General features: G+C 33.1%; 4 protein-coding genes across 5 annotated transcripts in view; 3 read left to right on the plus strand and 1 right to left on the minus strand.

Annotated features, from left to right (window-relative positions):
* Positions 1–1,203, plus strand: part of LOC107035639 (zinc finger protein 658B) — a 5,438-nt gene extending 4,235 nt beyond the window's left edge. The window contains exons 6-7 of the mRNA XM_015253156.1: positions 463–543; positions 635–1,203. Coding sequence (XP_015108642.1) covers positions 463–543; positions 635–872 — 319 coding nt within the window. The 3' untranslated portion in view covers positions 873–1,203. The remainder of the gene's footprint in view (positions 1–462; positions 544–634) is intronic.
* A 709-nt stretch (positions 1,204–1,912) lies between these two features.
* Positions 1,913–6,327, plus strand: LOC107035642 (zinc finger protein 549). Its single transcript, XM_015253159.2, has 5 exons — positions 1,913–2,381; positions 3,288–3,896; positions 4,492–4,721; positions 4,964–5,080; positions 5,672–6,327. Exons 1-5 carry the CDS (start codon positions 2,262–2,264, stop codon positions 5,922–5,924), a joined length of 1,329 nt encoding a protein of 442 aa, XP_015108645.1. The 5' UTR covers positions 1,913–2,261; the 3' UTR covers positions 5,925–6,327.
* Positions 6,328–7,870: 1,543 nt separating this feature from the next.
* On the plus strand, positions 7,871–9,787 carry LOC107035595 (40S ribosomal protein S26). Of its 2 annotated transcripts, none has more exons than XM_015253078.1 (3): positions 7,871–7,978; positions 8,957–9,265; positions 9,703–9,787. In XM_015253078.1, the coding sequence occupies exons 1-3, from the start codon at positions 7,976–7,978 to the stop codon at positions 9,736–9,738; spliced, it is 348 nt and encodes a 115-aa protein (XP_015108564.1). In that variant the 5' UTR covers positions 7,871–7,975; the 3' UTR covers positions 9,739–9,787. The 2 variants fall into 2 exon arrangements, with proteins under 2 accessions (XP_015108564.1, XP_015108565.1); XM_015253079.1 differs by having other exon boundaries at positions 9,715–9,787.
* Positions 9,788–10,644: 857 nt separating this feature from the next.
* Positions 10,645–14,652, minus strand: LOC107035597 (PEST proteolytic signal-containing nuclear protein). The gene is made up of 3 exons (XM_015253083.1): positions 14,521–14,652; positions 12,311–12,513; positions 10,645–11,264 (listed from the first exon to the last, which is right to left on the minus strand). The coding sequence occupies exons 1-3, from the start codon at positions 14,555–14,557 to the stop codon at positions 11,028–11,030; spliced, it is 477 nt and encodes a 158-aa protein (XP_015108569.1). The 5' UTR covers positions 14,558–14,652; the 3' UTR covers positions 10,645–11,027.
* Positions 14,653–16,578: the final 1,926 nt, after the last annotated feature.

Below are 16,578 nucleotides of genomic sequence, written 5' to 3' on the forward strand. Positions count from 1 at the left end.
AAGGCCGTGACTATTCGCACCATTGCGTGAATCACTCCCGTACACTCCATACACTCCACGCATGCGTGAAGTTTGTGTGTTTCACGCAGCCGAATTTTCATACTGCTGTGTATTTCACGCAGTTGAAGTTTCATACTACTGTGTGTTTCACACAGTCAATTAAACTCGGCTTTCAATTGACTATAGACATTCCTGGGCTCAAATTTTCCAAATTTTTTTGTATAATTTTTTTTTTTTCATGAAAAGGAGAGAAAAATGGAGCGAAAAAACTTTTGGAATTGAGAATTCATGTCGAGGAATTCCTAGAACAAATAGGAAAAGTCTCAATGTCTAATATTTCTTTGTAGCAGATTTTTTCGCGCTTCATTCTCCTTTTTACATGCATAAAAACGAAGAGATGATGAATAGAAGCAAAAAGTTGATCATCTTGACAAAAAGTTAATTCATCTACTTCATGTTCAGGACGTATGCAGCACGTTGGGCGCATTTTCAGAGACATGGATCAGACGGATTTTTCTGTGATTACTGCCAAAAGAAGTTCATGTAAGTGTCACCAACTGAATTATCCCTTGAATAACTATTCTCCCAAATGCCCATAAATTTCAACTGGACTTTCAACCGGACTTTTCCTCAGCAACAAGAGACATTTGAAGACGCACATAATGGGCCACCGCCCCCCTGAGGAGTGGAAGTACATTTGCGAAGTGTGTGGAGCTCGTTTTCCCCAGATATTTCGACTCACAAACCACAAGAGAAAACACACTGGAGAGAAGAAATACTTGTGCGACGTTTGTGGCTCGAAATTCGTGCAGAAGTCCCACCTCGATAAGCACATTAGGAATATGCATATTACCCAGGAACCTCAGCCATGAGTGGGCGTTAATAATTGTATAATTTTTCATGACGACGTGAAATGGCTCTGGACCTAAGTCGATTTTCCTTTGTTCTACCCATTCATTAATAGAAATTAATTTTTCACTCAAATCAATGTTACAAAACAATTTGCTTTTAATGAATCAATTGAATTTAATTGTATTCTGTGTCTGCAAAAAATTGAAGACAGTTTTTTATCGTTGGGAGTTGACGGAAATTATGACGCGAATTCATAAATTATGAGGTAATTAATTTTTAGCATTGATGCCTCTGTTGTATTGTTAATAATTCCAATGCTGAGAATGTGTGAATAAGGAAATAAAACATGGAAACGTGCATAAATTTCTGGTGGAAATTCTTACCCTTGTCGTCTGGTCGATGCCTCGTCGATTAACATCGAAACTGATTAACACTGACACTTCCACGCTGATTAACACTGACACTGAACAACACTACAGTCACTTTTACATTGTTTACTGTGAATTAATGTTCTGAATTGAAGTGAGAATAAAATTTTCCAAGTTTTTTGTTTAATTTTTTTGATGAAAAAAAAAAATAGAATGTAGCAAATTGAAAAAATTGAGCCGAGGAACTTCTGTAAAAAATATTTCAATAGAATCAATTATATAAAAAATCGAATTCTATTCGGTTGTTCTATAGAATATTTTCTGTTAAACATAAAGTTTTCATCGCTCTTCTATCGGAAATGTTCAATAGAATTTTTTTTTATAAAAAAAAAATAGATTCCAGTTTTTCTCCAAAAAATATCATTTTTTCTTCATATTAAAAAAATCAAGCAAAAACAATTGGATAATTTGATCAGAAGAATCTCTGAAAACAATTTTAACCCAATAAACTATATGAAAAAATAAAAATCAATTCTCTCTCCCTGAAAACTATTTCTTACTGATCTTTCTTTTTTAAAAACCAATTTAAAAAATTGGAAAAATTCGAATGTCAATTCATCACAGGAATTCCCTCACACATGTAACATTGACGCCCCCACTCTCGACGCTAATTCTCCCTCTTTCTCCTTTTCTTCCCGCTTCACATCACCACTCGTATCGGAAAAGTCACTTCACACGGCAACAAACTAGGAACTCGTCACCCACCCTCACACACGTGCGAGTGATTCGTTGTAAACAATACCTAGGAGTTCTATTGTCGTTGCACTGCGTCGATCTAGTCTAAACTAGGGATCTAGTCCACATTTCAGGGATCGCACTGATCAACACGATAATCGATCAGCTGATTTTCGATTCCAAAAGACAGTCCAAGGTTGTTCCATCCATTGTTGCATCTGGATTTATTTCGGAGAGAACGGCGGGATTTTTATGTGAAAATTCACTGGTTGAGTGACATGAATTGAGGGATCAGAGGCACCAACAATGGATTCAACTGAGGAGCAGACGTGCAGATTGTGCACGATTCAGGGGACTAACTACACACCGATCTTTCGGAAAAGCGAGGGGAATGTGGGGAGGATGATCAGGTGTTTGCCCGTTCAGGTAATTGGGAGTGATTTTTATTCTGACTTTGAGAATTAGTGAATGTTTACTTGGGATTAACCTATAAGTGGCACTTCATACCGGTTGAGTTGCTTATTTTTGTTCAGGGCTCTGTTGGGGTCTAGACTATTCAGTAGACCTTTTCCATCCTGAGTCACTAGATTTCACCGAATTTACGTACAACACGCGCGAAAAAATTTAATTGAAAAACCTATCGAATTCGTTAGAAAATTCTATTGACATGTTCAATAGAAAAAGTCAACAGAATTCGATTTTTCTATATAACTTATTCTTTTCATATATTTTCTATAGAATTGCTCGACTCAAATTTTCCAATTTTTTTTTATTCTATTTTTCTTTTCTTCTCGTCAAGAAAATCGAACGAAAAAACGTAGAATTTGAGTCGAGGAAATTCTACAGAAAATATCTCAATAGAATAAGTTATTCAGAAAAATTGAATTCTACTGACTTTTTCTACTGAATATTTTAATAGAATCGGCCAAAAACTAATAGAACAGTTCAATTGAAATTCAATAGAATTTTCTGACGAATTCGATAGGTTTTTCTACTAAATTTTTTCGTCCGTGAAATCATCGTTTTTGAGGGCTCAAATGAAGGATGTCTTAAATGTCAATATTTTTCAGAACTTTTTGGTATTCTGTTGAGAATTTCGTAGCTTGTTGGACGAAATAAATATTTTTCTCAGGTTTACTGAATGAAAAGGTTTATAGATGTTTTTTTTAATGGTTTAATGGTTTTTAAAAAATGATTTTCACTGTTAGGATAAGAATTGAAAATTCATAGACAATTTGGTTGTAGTTTGGTTGTCACCTCCAGGAAAAAACGAACTAAATGTCCCCCACACTTGCCATTTAAATTCCCTTCAATTCCTCTAATGTTCTTCAGATTCGATCGGGTGACGGACTACCCAATCACATATGCCCCGGTTGTCTCGACGCCCTGGAGGTGAGCTACAACCTCCACATCCTGTGTCTCAAAGCGAACCTCGAGCTCCTCGAGAGATCCTCAATCCAGAGAAGAAAAAAATTGTTGCATAGAGAGCGCTCCCGCCTGGAAGTTAAAACGAGGGAGAAAAAATCGAGTGAAGATGACTCCGACTCTGGCAAGGACCCCATCATCATCGAGACCTATCACTTCCCCGAGGCAGTGTACAACGACCTCTCGAATCACAAGGATTTCTCCGAGATCTTCCAGAGGGTGCCGGAAGTCAAGCTCGAGAGGCTGGACGACAATCTCAGTTGGAGCAGTGGCCAAGACGTCAATCACAACGATCTGTCAATCGCTTTCGTCGATACTCGGTGCAAACAGGAGCCCCTCGACATCGATGAGCCTGGCCCCTCTGGACACCAGGAGCAGACCGTTGAGATGAAGGAAGAGAGTGACTCTTCGATTTTCGGAAATTCGAAAGTCATCACCTTCAGAGATCCACAACGTACCTGTAAAAACTGTGGCAGGACAGCTTCAGCGAAGGAGTTTCGTCTTATCAAACGTAAGGTATGTGCAATGTTATTTAACAAATTATTAATTAGGAATTGAAGTTGGACATGTAGAAAAAATAATCTTTTTTTAAGTAGTGAATTCGCTGGATTTGATTTCATTGAAAAATGGTCCATGGAAAATATTCTGCAGAATAAATCAAGAGAATTGATTAATATAATCTAATTAATTAATCATGATTAATATATAGTATAATTAATTAATAATATAATCAATAGAATTGGACTTTTCTATGGAGATGCTTTCTATAAACATTCTTGAACAAAATTTAAATAAAAAAAAAACAATTTTTTTTTAATTCTTAAATTTAAATAAATTAAATTGTCTTGTTTGAGGAGAAAAATCACGCACGAAAAAATTTAATGGAAAACTAGCGTTTTTTCTCAAAAAAAGTTTTTAAATTTCTGTTTAAACTCCATAAGAATTCTCTTGAAGTTTTATTATAATTATAATTGAAAAATCTATTTTTTTATTCAAATGCGTAATTTCTCTGGATGTATTCCATAAAAAATTCGTATATTAATCTTGTCTTATAAATTTAGTCATGAGCTCAAGGTAATGTTCAGTAATTATAATTGATGTTTCCATACAGAACAATCGCATCCGAGTGCGCGCAGATCGATGTAATATGTGTGATAACAGGAAGCCTAGAATTTACAATCGTAAACTTCGGACTATAGATCAGCCATGCTGGAGTATTGAGAACAGCCAGGAGCCTGAGAGCTACGAGCCCAACGTTATCCAGGATTTCGACGATTTTAAGAATTTTCATGTGTCTAATGAACATTCGTACGCTCGCTTCGCTCGTTCCTGTGCTCTCAAGTAATGTATTATTCATTTTACATATTAAAAAATACGTGTCACGACTTAAGAGTTCTATTGAGATCACATAATCGAATGGGTCATTTTTTATTTCAAGAGAAGTTGGTGAAATGAGCAAAAAATGTCATCTTTTAATAAGAATTCTATTAAATTCACTAGGTTTTCATATGAATTTTTCTCGTACATATTTTTTTTCATTTTAGCGTTATAAAGGGAATTAATTATTTGTTCTATCTGTTTAGAACCATATGGAAACAACAATTGGCTAGAGTTACATCACCCTCCAACGAAAAAAAATCACCGAAGGAGAAACAGGTACCCCTGCGCCATCCCTGCCTCTTCTGCGGCAAAACCTGTGTGTGAGTAACTGTGTAATTGATAAATATTCCCATTTCCATACTGGACAATTTTTTTTACTCATTATTTTAGTTTTTCCGGATTTTGTGTCATGAATTAATTGATAATTAATATATGTTTATAAGTTTTTAAAAAAGTCAATCGATTTTTATATTTGTATTAATTGTAATAATAATAATAATAATAATAATAATAATAATAATAATAATAATAGTTCTCTTCAAAGTTTTTATAAAAAAATATTAAACATAAAATTTCCAACTTTTTAATTTTTTTAGTGTCTCATTACAAGATTTAAAAAAATTAAAGTTTTTGAGTGTTTTTAAATAAAAAAAAAGACTTGAAAGATTCATCTCAAAGATTTTTTTATAGAAAACAATTCAACAAAATGAGTTATGTTGAAAAATCAACATCTGCTTGTGTGAGCTGTGGAGTTTTCCAATAGAATCAGCCAAAAATGATTAGAAAGTTCAATTGAAATGCAGCTGAATTTTCAGCAAATTTGCTAGATTTTTTAAATAAATTTTCTCATACGTAAAACTTTTTATTTCTTAAATATAAAATTCTGTGAATAATCAATTTTTTGTCCTCAGATCTAGCATTAGATTGAAATATCACATAGCAGTCCAACACACGCCCCCGGAGAGATGGGAGCATCACTGTGATTTGTGTGGAGCAACATTTCCAGTTCGTGGCGACTTGCTGAGACATCAGGCGTCTGGTCACACTCACGAGCGAAAATTCACGTGCGACGTGTGTCCCCTGACTTTTGTGTCCCATAAGAGTTTGATGGCACACCGAACTCTGCGACATGTAAATATTCCGAATTATAAGAAAGAGAGTTGAAATGAACGTTTGGTCGGTGGGGAGAAAGTTTTTGTGTTCTTGAACTGTTGAGAGGAACTCAATTGTTCGACTTACCTTTTACTTCGGTTTATGCACTGTAAAAAATTTGACATTAAAATTTCTAATAGAAGCTACTCGAGATTCAAAACGTCCACGAATTCAGGCTCAATTTTATAATGCTGCAGTGAAATTCGTTCGATCTAGGCCAAGAATAATGATTTTATAGGAATTCTATTGGAAATTCCATTGTTTTTTTTTCATTTCTATTGAGGAGGATATGATTAATAATAATTATATCCGGATAATTTTTTCGGCAAGATAAGTATTTGGCAATTTTGTAATGAAAAAAAACAGAATACAGAGAACAATTTTTTTCGTTAAATATTTGTGAAAAAAAGTTGGGAACAGATGCTCAATAGAAATCCAATGGAATTTCCTGTAGAATTCGTTAGGATTTTTCTATGAATTTTTATCGCGCGTGAATTTCACATTGCTTTTCAATGTTATAGGATTAATAATCTGCATAAAAAACTGCAATAAAATATCATGTTTTACATATCTTCGATGAAAAAAATATTGCATGCAGAAAATATAATATCGATCAGATTGATCTATTTGTTGGTGATTTTCAGTGAAAATCTGAGAGTTTAGGGGTGAATTTTGAGGATCTTTTATTGACAATTTGGACCAGTGTACAATCCTTTACGATTATTACCTTCATGGTTGCCCCCAGAAATGAAACAAGATGAGTTCTGGAGTTATTTTACAAAGCCTGATATTACGAAAAAAAAATGTATTTTTCGAGGGAAAAAAAACAAAGTGGAAATAAAGAGCAAGTTGGCGAGTCTTTTATACGGAAAACTGATTTTTTTATTTATTCCTGAGAAAAAAACTTAAGGTTGGAAGTCCAATAGAAATGCAATCGAATGTTCTATCGAATTCGCTAGGTTTTTCTATGAAATTATTTCATGAATATTCAATGTGTTATAAAAAATGGTGCTTATGTAAAAAAAATTATAATAAAATATGTCTTGCAAATGTTCTACATATCTCGTCGACAAAAAAAATTCTCTCATAGGGAAAACATAATGCAAAACACATGAAAAAATTTAATAGAAAAAAAACCTAGTGCTTTCTCTAAGGCATTCTCATGAAGTTCTATTGAAACTTTATAAGAATTCTATGGGAATTCCATTAGAATTGAAAGATAAATTTGTTTCTTGTGTGATTTCTATTAAGAATTATGCAACGACCCCCTGCGTTTTTAAATAGGTATTTTGTTTATGAAAAAATCAACATCTATAGACATTTTTCTATATAATTTATTCTGTTGGGATTTTTCTATTAGAAGTTTTGGACATGATTTCCCCAGGTTTTTCGCTAAAAAAACAAAATAACTAGTTAATATGCTAAATAAGTCATTTTATTGGAATATTTTCAGCAAGAATTTTGGGCATCATTTTTCTAAATATTTCTTCGTGGATTTTAATGTGAGAAATAAATAAAAATTCACAGCAGAGAAAATTGACACCCAAGAATTTATAAAGAAAAATCCAGATCTATTTACTTTTTTCTATCAAATAGCTCTTAAAAAAATGACGCGGTAAAGTTTCAAAATTTACAGAAATATTTTTTAATAGAATTCTGATAAAATTTTGAGAGAATTCTTATAGAGTTCCAACAGAAATTCAATAGAATTTCTTAAAGAAAGCGCTAGATTTTACCATCAATTTTTTTCATGTGAGAAATTTAAGAATAAACTCTTATTGAATTTTGGGGACTGGAAAATTTCAAAAATTCCGCCAATAATAGCTCAAGATGACTTATATATTTATTTGACAAAGTATTACATAAAATGTATTTTCAAGCGAAAAAAAAACAAAGTGAAAATAAAGAGCAAGTTGACGATTATTTAAACGCAAAATTGATTTTTTTGTTCATTATTGGAAGCAGGTGTTTTGACTTGGGAGTGAGAGTCTCTTCCCCTGAAGCTGCCTGAAGCCCTAGCGCTTCCGCTTTCTTTTCTTGGCCGCCACGGCACTCGAGGCAAAATGGTAACCAAGACTTCCAAGTTTTATTTTTATATCTTTCGATTTAGAATTGTTTAATTGTATTTTTGATGGTTTTTACCACTTGACAATGTTTTCTAATTAGTGGATGGGCAAAAACAGTGGTAATTTCGTGCTAATGATGAGATATTTCGGGAGGAAGTAGTGACGTTCGGTGATGCCATGTGGCCAGAGTTTTTTTTATTAATTTTGGCGATTAATAATTAGTTTTTCTATCGAATACTGGGAAATTGTCTATTTTCGTGGATTTAGTTTAGTTGTTATTCGCCAATTTTGGTGGAAATCTTGTATTTTAGGGGGGTGAAGTCAACATAACCTCAAAATAACGAGTAACAATGCCCTCCAGTGCATTATTCTTCACGAAAAAATTGAGAATATAAAATTGAATCGATGAATATTGCGTGTGGGGAAAATTTTGTTTCGTTTTCTTTTCATTAATTCACTCAAAGATGTCGAGAAAGAATTTTTCATGGGGGACATTATCAAAAACCTTTTTCACCGTTTTTCAACGAACTTTCTAGTTCAAGATTTCATTTTATGAGAAGAAAATAACAATGGAAATTAATTTTCTTCTTTAAAGGCCATAACATTTGCCACAAAAAATCTCGCAACAGTTTCCAATAAATCCAGTAGTTTCGGAGATATCGCTTAGTTAATTACGAGTGGGAAAAAAATTAATTCATTTCCCTATTGAAGTCTTGATCTCTTCCAAGATAATAGATGTAACGAAAAATACAGAGAATTCTATTTGATTTCTGTCGAATTTTCCTTGAACTTCTATTGAAAATAAGTTTTTGTCCCACTCTATCAGAGAATTCCGCAGCTCCAATCCACGTTTTTCATAGAGAATATAGAAAATAATATTTTATAGAAACAATCAGTGGAATTTAATTTTTCATACTATTTCAAATTAAGATATTACGAAATATTCAGAATAAAAATGTTTTTCATTTTCTTTTCCAGACAACAAAGCGAAGGAATGGTGGAAGGGCCAAACATGGTCGAGGCCATGTCAACCCCGTTCGTTGCACCAACTGTGCTCGCTGCGTTCCGAAGGACAAGGCAATCAAGAAGTTTGTTATCCGTAACATCGTCGAGGCTGCTGCTGTGAGGGACATCAACGACGCCAGCGTCTACGATACCTATCAGCTCCCTAAACTATACGCAAAATTGCACTACTGCGTGTCATGCGCAATTCACAGCAAAGTCGTTCGTAACAGATCCAAGGCTGATCGTCGCATCAGGACACCACCTCTTCGCAACTTCCCAAGGGTGACTATTTATTCCCATTTCATTATTGTTTATCATTCACGAACAAAAAATTTAATAGGAAAACCTAGCCAATTCGCTAGACATTTCTATGGAATTTTCTATCATCTTTGGCCGATTATATTGAATTGTTCAATAGAAAATAATCTGTAAAAAGCCAATAGAATTTGATTTTTCTGTACAACTTATTCTATTGAGATATTTTTTATAGAATTTACTCGGTTTAAATTTCCCAATTTTTTTCATTCTATTTTTCTGTTTTTTTCGTGAAGAAAATCAAACAAAAAACTTGTTAATTTGAGTCGAGGGAATTTTATGAAAAATATCTCAATAGAATAAGTTGTAAAAAAAATCGAATTCGCCAAGTTTTTCTATGAAATTTTTTCATACGTGTTATCATTGAGATGTAGGTGTGCTCATTTCACGTGTCCTCTTTTCAGGACATGCGCCAGGGACCCCAGCAGAACAGGAAGTAATTCATGTGTAATTTTTAATTACAAAATAAATAAAAAACTTTAAAAAATGCTTTGGGTGTTTGAGAGAATTATTTATTATCCTTCCTGATGTAGGATTCGTTTTGGGGAATTTAGAGGTGAAAGGAGGGATTGAAAAATATCTGGAAAAGGTAGGGAATGTTCAAGTATTTTTATTTTTTTTATTCTAAGGGTCCAGTGATTTTTTATTCTCGACTGTTGCGAGATATTTTTGAAATTTTAAAACTTGAAAGTCTACTTTTTTTTTAGGAAAATCCATGTAATTGAAGAATTACAAATTTTTAAGATTATTACCTTTATAAATAATTTATAACGAATTTTGAACTCCAGAAAATTGAAAATTGGAAAAATTCAGTTTAAAAAAATGATTAAATTTGAACCATTTCCATTATTTATTTATGAATAGGAATATTTTGAGGACCCTTTTAATAAAATATTTTGTTTAAACTTTGACGGTCCAAAATTAATTTTCCATAATAAACAGTTGAGAAACATTTAAAAAATCTGAAAAAATTACATTCTACTTTTGGGAGAAAATTCAAAAAACAATTCGAAATTGACAATTTTTGAAGATTAAATAAATTATAGACAATCAATTTAGCACTCCATGCATAGCACCCAAATCTACAGAATGTCATCAGAGTTAAATGTAATAAATTGAATTTAAAGAAAATTTGCCTTGAAATTTGATCAATTTTCACTATTTTTCTATGAACGAGGAGTTCCTTATTCTTTTACGACGAATATTAGGAAAGGGTTATAAATATCTGATGAGGAATTCTTTGGTTTTATGACCTGAAAATACGAGAAGAATAAAAAGTAAAAAAGAATCCCAAAAAGGTAAAAAAAAATTCCCCCAACACCAACCAATAAATAATCAAAGGCTAGTATTGAAAGAAATTAATATTTATTCACGTGAATTTCCTGATTACTGAGTCTGTCCTTCACAGCCCTACAGCTGTCACGTTTACAATTGAAATATCACTGATGGAAATATCAGGAAAGACCGAGGGACATCGAGGGAAGATTGTAACATCTTAAATTACACAATAATCACACAAGAGTCGTTGATAAAAATTTCCCCTGCACCATGTCGATGTACCGAAAATGATCTGAGTTGAAAGCGACTTGGCTAATTGAAGAAAAAACATCCGGGCTACGGTAAAAACCTCCAGCTTTCCAAATTCAACTGCTACCTCCGATATACCACTTACGTTAAACGAATGTACAATTTTCTTAAAATAATCAAGGGAAAAAGACTAATAATAGAATCATTTGTTGGCCTCTTCCATCGCCTTTTTGAGGGTCTTCTCGAATATTTTCTTAGAATCACAGAAGCCTTGTTTAGTCTTTCCGAATGAATTGGGCCCAGCTGATGTTGGAGTTTCACGCCCTATGTTTCTCATTCTCATTCGAGCCTCTGCTGGCATCTCCTCGGGTTCGTCGTCATCGTCGGCGTTGAATACTGAGGCCACTGTCGGCTTTGCTACAGGTTTGGCCACTGGTTTCTGCAAGAAAATTGATTAATTTTCGATGAAAAAGCCCCAGAAAATAATTAGAAATGAATGTTGGCAGCAAACAGATTATTTGTCTCTTGATTTTTTAATCAATGTCTATAAATCCAGAAAAATTTTGAGGAGTATATTTTTTAAAATAGAAATTGAAACTCAAAAATTCAGAATTACTAAACTAAGTTTCTCTTGAAATAAAAAATTTGAGTTAATTTCATTTTTAATTTCATTTTTAATATTCAGTGTACTCACTGTCACGCAAATTATGTTTTTCACCGAATTTTTAAACATTCGGTGTTAATAAATAAAAATTGAAATTGTTTACAATTTCGGAAACATTATTTTTTAAGGCATGAGATCGATTTCTGGTAAAATTCTGAATATGAATAAATTTGTTGATTACCAACAACTGATTTTTATGGTGGAAAATTGAAAGTTTATAAATTTTTTATATCAAATGTTCGTAATTTTCAAAAATTGTAATTTTTAAATTTTTCTATTTTTTTGTCAGATGAAAAAATTGAATTTCAATTGAAATTTCAATTTTAAGTTTTCAATTTTTGAATCGAATTAAGTTGAATTTAAATTCAATTTAAAATTGAAATTCAATCGAAGTAAAATTGGAGTAATTTTGAGTAAAAATGACTGAAAATCCAATTTTTTTCTGATTTTTATGTGAAATTCTCTTGAAATAAGTGACAATTCAAAAAAAAGAAATAAAAATAACAGTTCCTCAACTAAAATTCAATAATCTTGTGTAAACTCACAGATGTTGCCCCCAATTTGATCTGTATCCCCTTCTTCTGATCAGCCGTGGAGGCTTTCTCAAGTTTTTAATTTTTGAATCAAATTAAATTGAATTTAAATTCAATTTAAAATTGAAATTCAATCGAAGTAAAATTGGAATAATGTTGAGTAAAAATGACTGAAAATCCAAATTTTTCCTGATTTTTATGTGAAATTCTCTTGAAATAAGTGACAATTCAAAAAAAAAAAAAATAACAGTTCCTCAACTAAAATTCAATGATCTTGTGTAAACTCACAGATGTTGCCCCCAATTTGATCTGTATCCCCTTCTTCTGATCAGCCGTGGAGGCTTTCTTTCCAAATCCAAAAGTCAATTTCTGTTTCCTAGATTCTCCCTGCCCATAAGTTGGTGAATCCCTCCTGTCGTCTGACCTGAGGGGCGATCTGTCCCTGTCATCATCCTTATCCCTCCTATCCTCCGCTCTGTAGGTACTTGACCCTGACAACGTCAAACACTGGCAAAGTTCAGATCAAGTTAAACGAGGCTGACTTTAGTAACCGGAAAATCTCAAGCAGCATGCTACATATATTTTCGTCAATGACACTATAATTCATGTTCTTGGCTTTTCCCAGTTCTATTTGTCCAACCTGCATCAAACTCATGGATTTTTTTTCACGACATGATTGTCTCGACCGTTTTGTCTCCCATTGAGTCGATTATTCCCAGCAATTTACGTGTGAAAAAATTTGATAGAAAAATCTAGTGCTTCCTTTAAACAGTTCTATTTACTTTTGCGTCGATTCTATTAAAGAATATGCAATTTTACCCTGTCATTTTGTCAAGAGATTTTTGACGAAAAAAAATGGATAGATTTCGGTTTTTCTGTAGAAGTTCTTGTGCATAAATTTGTCAATTTGTTTCCACTGGATTTTTATTCGTTCTTTATAATAAAACTCAAGAACAAAATTGACAAGAATCATGCTCGAGAATTCTGATAGAAAAAATTGCAATAGAATAAGTTATTTAGAAAAATCAACATCTATCGACATTTTTTAATGAATAAATATCTATTTAAAAATGCGGGTGACGTATAATTTTTTGTAGAATGGGCGCAAAAAACAAATAGAATTCTAATAAAATTAAAGTAGTTTTTGTAGAGTTTCAATAGAAATTCAATAGATTTCTTTAGAAAAAGTGTTAGGCTTTTCTATTAATATTTTTTATACATGAATTTATAAAATTGTGAACTGATGAGTAATTGATGGGGCTCTGTACTTTAAACTAATAAAATAAAAAACAATTAATTGAAGAATATCTCTGATTCCACAGAAACAAAAAAAATTTATAGAAAATTCTATTGAATTTCTCTTGGAAGTCTATGATAATTCTACTGAAGTTCAATTAGAATTCTAGTTTTTTGTGCCAATTCTATTGAATATTACGTAATTTTTTTCTATTAGAAGATATTTAGTATAAAAAAAGTAAATAGAATTCAATTTTTTTATAGAAATTCTCGTCATGAATTCAAGAAACAAAACTTTAAGAATTATTCAAGAATTCATACAGCAAAGATACCAATAGGATGAATTCTATAGATAAATCGATATCTATATATTTTTCCATCTATATATATTTTTTATAAACAATTATTAATTAAAAAACGCGGGGTATTGAATTCCTTTATACTGAATTTCTATTCGAAATCCATGAGAATTCAACTAGAATATTCTATTTATTCTTTGCGCCAATTAACATTATTAAATATTACGCAACTTATCCTGTAATTTTATTACGACTAATTTAATCGAAAAAAGTAAATTTTTCGATTTTGCAATAGAAATTCTTGTGAACACAACAAAAAACTTATAAAAATTCAAGAATTCCAGCAGCAAAAATACTAACAGAATGAATTACAAAAAAATCAGCATCTGTAAATTAAACTCTTTTCCATAAACAAATAGATTTTTAATAGAACTCCACTAGAATTTCTCGGAGAAAGCGCTACGATTTTCTATAAAATTTTTTCGTGCCTGTTACTCTCCCCAAGTGCCCAGTAAAAAGAATAAAAACAAGAAACTAAAACCCATAAAATACGAAGTGATTGGACTACCGCTTCGAACACAATGTTTAACGGATTTTTTCATGGCTTGGGAGTTCTAACGCTCGAATACATTACGTGGAACCTTAACGGTTCATCATGACACGTATTTGTTGAACATTATGTAATGAAAACCGTATTCCACCCCCGTGGAGAGTGCGAAATGCATGCATTTTGTTCATTACAATCTACTGGCCACCACCGTCTCTATTAACCGTTTTTATTCGCGATTTGTGCGGTGGAGTCTCGGCAATGAGGAAATATCGCGAACCGGAGCAAAGTAGGGCACCGTATATAAACCATAAATGTCTGTCTACGGAGAATATAAAAAGTGTTCGCCTCGCCGAGGGAATTGAAATCATTCGAATGTCTCGAGTAATTGTATTTTCATATGCAAGTAACAAAACCTTTTCGATAGTCCTCCCCGGGATTGCGTCTTGACATCGTGTTGGGGTGAGTTTTTCTTTCAGCGTGTACCAACGATTTATATCATACTGAGCACTGAGGCGTCCCCAGGAGCATGAAACACTTGTGACAGAGAACAGAAGCTGGGGAACGACTGGGTGACATGCAATCTGTTTTGACGAGCGGGTCGTGGGCACTGGAATGGACTTTCGGGGGGTGCGAGGCAGATGGCGGCACCGTGAACTCTTTCGACAGGTGAAATCGACTTTTCAAGGCTTTTGATTCCGAATGGAAGCGTTGTAATCGTTCAAATTTAAGTTTTGGATTTTTTGGGTTACATGGACCCAGTATGATTTAACACGTCCGAAAATGCAATTTTTAGACCTAAAAAATTGGAAAATTTAGGTTCAATATTTTTTTAGAAAAACGTTGAAGAGAATTATTATTCTTATTATTATTATTATGACTATTATTATTAAAAATATCAAAATCTATTGACTTTTTGTTAAATTTATAAACATACATTGATGATAAATTAATTGACAAATTATTTTTTCAGAATAATAATTTTGTGTTATAAATGTGAATTAATCAGTTGATGACACAGAATCTGGAAAAATTGAAATAATGAAAAAAAATAGTCCAAGATCATCCACCTCGTCCGGTGGAATTAAATCTTTTTCTTTTTTAAATTTAGACATTGTTGAGCTCTGTCAATCGTCATTAATTCAAATATAATTCATCCATTAGTTTTTTCAACTTGTGAATTTTTTTGAAAATCGGTCGTCTCACGATAACTAAAAAAATGTTCTGAATTGATTGAATGATTGCTGAAAAAATTTGTTTGGGTGTCATAAATAAATAAATAAATAAATAGATGAATAAATAAATAAATAAATAAATAAATAAATAATTCCTGAATGTCCAACCCGCAGAATTTGACCCACGGGTCAAATGCCTCCCATCAAATCGCGTGGGAGAGAGTAACCGCTCTTGCCCCGAATGAAGACCAATTTGTTGTCAAACCGTTACCATCTCTCCATAACTTTCGAATATTCCCCCCTCGGCAATGAATTCCGAAAAAAATACCGATGACTCGACAACTAATAAAGCCCCCAAATTTATACCACGAGTGATAAAAAAGAGAGAAAAAAAAATCTCTCGGTTTATTTAACTCATTGACTCATCGTCATCGAGCCATCATCGCACACCACCCGATGTGATTCCGGGAATTCGGAAATGAGCCCTCGAACGCTGTCCCGCTGAGCAGCCAGATCAGTGCCTCCTCTCAAAATCCACTTCAGGCAATATCCCCATGTGCCCGGATCACATTTTGATACTGACGCGAACACCCGCGGTGAGTCAATGAGGATTCATCTGCAGTCGTTTTATGCTGCAAAAGAGGCGCGTGGTATTTCTTATTTTTTTAATCTCTCGAGAGCCATGGAGAGTTTAACACCAGACGACCTCAGTTTTTATCGACGAAAAACTGTCACGTGCCGCGCCTGATGAGCATCTGATGTTGAATTATCTGAGGAAGCTTCTAGGCGCCACTCTCAAGAGCTACTAAGGGGCAGGACAATTTAGAAAGCCGAATAAATTTCGGGACTGATAATATCAGTCCCGTAATTAGTCGAGAATTATCCAATTTGTTGGGATTATTTATGGTATTGCTCGGGTTGAGTTATTCCATGTTGATTCTGCGGTCATCAGGAGTGATAATTAATTGAGGTGATGATCAAAACGGAATGAAAACTATCTCAGAATTTCCCATAAGACTCGTGCGACTCAGGCGAAATAAAAAGACTTATCTCAGTAACTCTGATTAAATACTGTGCAAGTGGCACTCATTGAATATGTATAATTACGTATATTTTCCGTAATTCCGGAGCGAAATGTGGATGTAGGCAATTTTACGGAACTGTCTCGGAATTTTTTCGAAGCGTGCCGTAATTTTTATTTGAATCTCCTGTGAAAAATTACGAAAAATTTCGGTGTGATGCTCATTAAAATCAGGTCATCAAAACGGAATGACATAATGATTTTCCTTGACTTCAACC

Source organism: Diachasma alloeum, unplaced genomic scaffold (assembly GCF_001412515.2).
Source record: "Diachasma alloeum isolate Michigan unplaced genomic scaffold, Dall2.0 Dall_scaffold_00199, whole genome shotgun sequence".
Lineage (NCBI taxonomy): Eukaryota > Metazoa > Arthropoda > Insecta > Hymenoptera > Braconidae > Diachasma > Diachasma alloeum.

Excerpts from the sequence above, each read along its gene's own strand:
- LOC107035642 (XM_015253159.2), top strand. The coding sequence starts at position 2,262 with ATGGATTCAACTGAGGAGCAGACGTGCAGATTGTGCACGATTCAGGGG. Across the intron at positions 2,382-3,287 it reads TCAGGTGTTTGCCCGTTCAG|ATTCGATCGGGTGACGGACT; the intron begins GTAATTGGGAGT and ends AATGTTCTTCAG. Across the intron at positions 5,081-5,671 it reads TTCTGCGGCAAAACCTGTGT|ATCTAGCATTAGATTGAAAT; the intron begins GTGAGTAACTGT and ends TTTTGTCCTCAG.
- LOC107035595 (XM_015253078.1), top strand. Across the intron at positions 9,266-9,702 it reads CTCTTCGCAACTTCCCAAGG|GACATGCGCCAGGGACCCCA; the intron begins GTGACTATTTAT and ends TCCTCTTTTCAG.
- LOC107035597 (XM_015253083.1), bottom strand. The coding sequence starts at position 14,557 with ATGTCAAGACGCAATCCCGGGGAGGACTATCGAAAAG. Across the intron at positions 12,514-14,520 it reads CGGGGAGGACTATCGAAAAG|GGTCAAGTACCTACAGAGCG; the intron begins GTTTTGTTACTT and ends TGACGTTGTCAG. Across the intron at positions 11,265-12,310 it reads TCAAATTGGGGGCAACATCT|AAACCAGTGGCCAAACCTGT; the intron begins GTGAGTTTACAC and ends ATTTTCTTGCAG.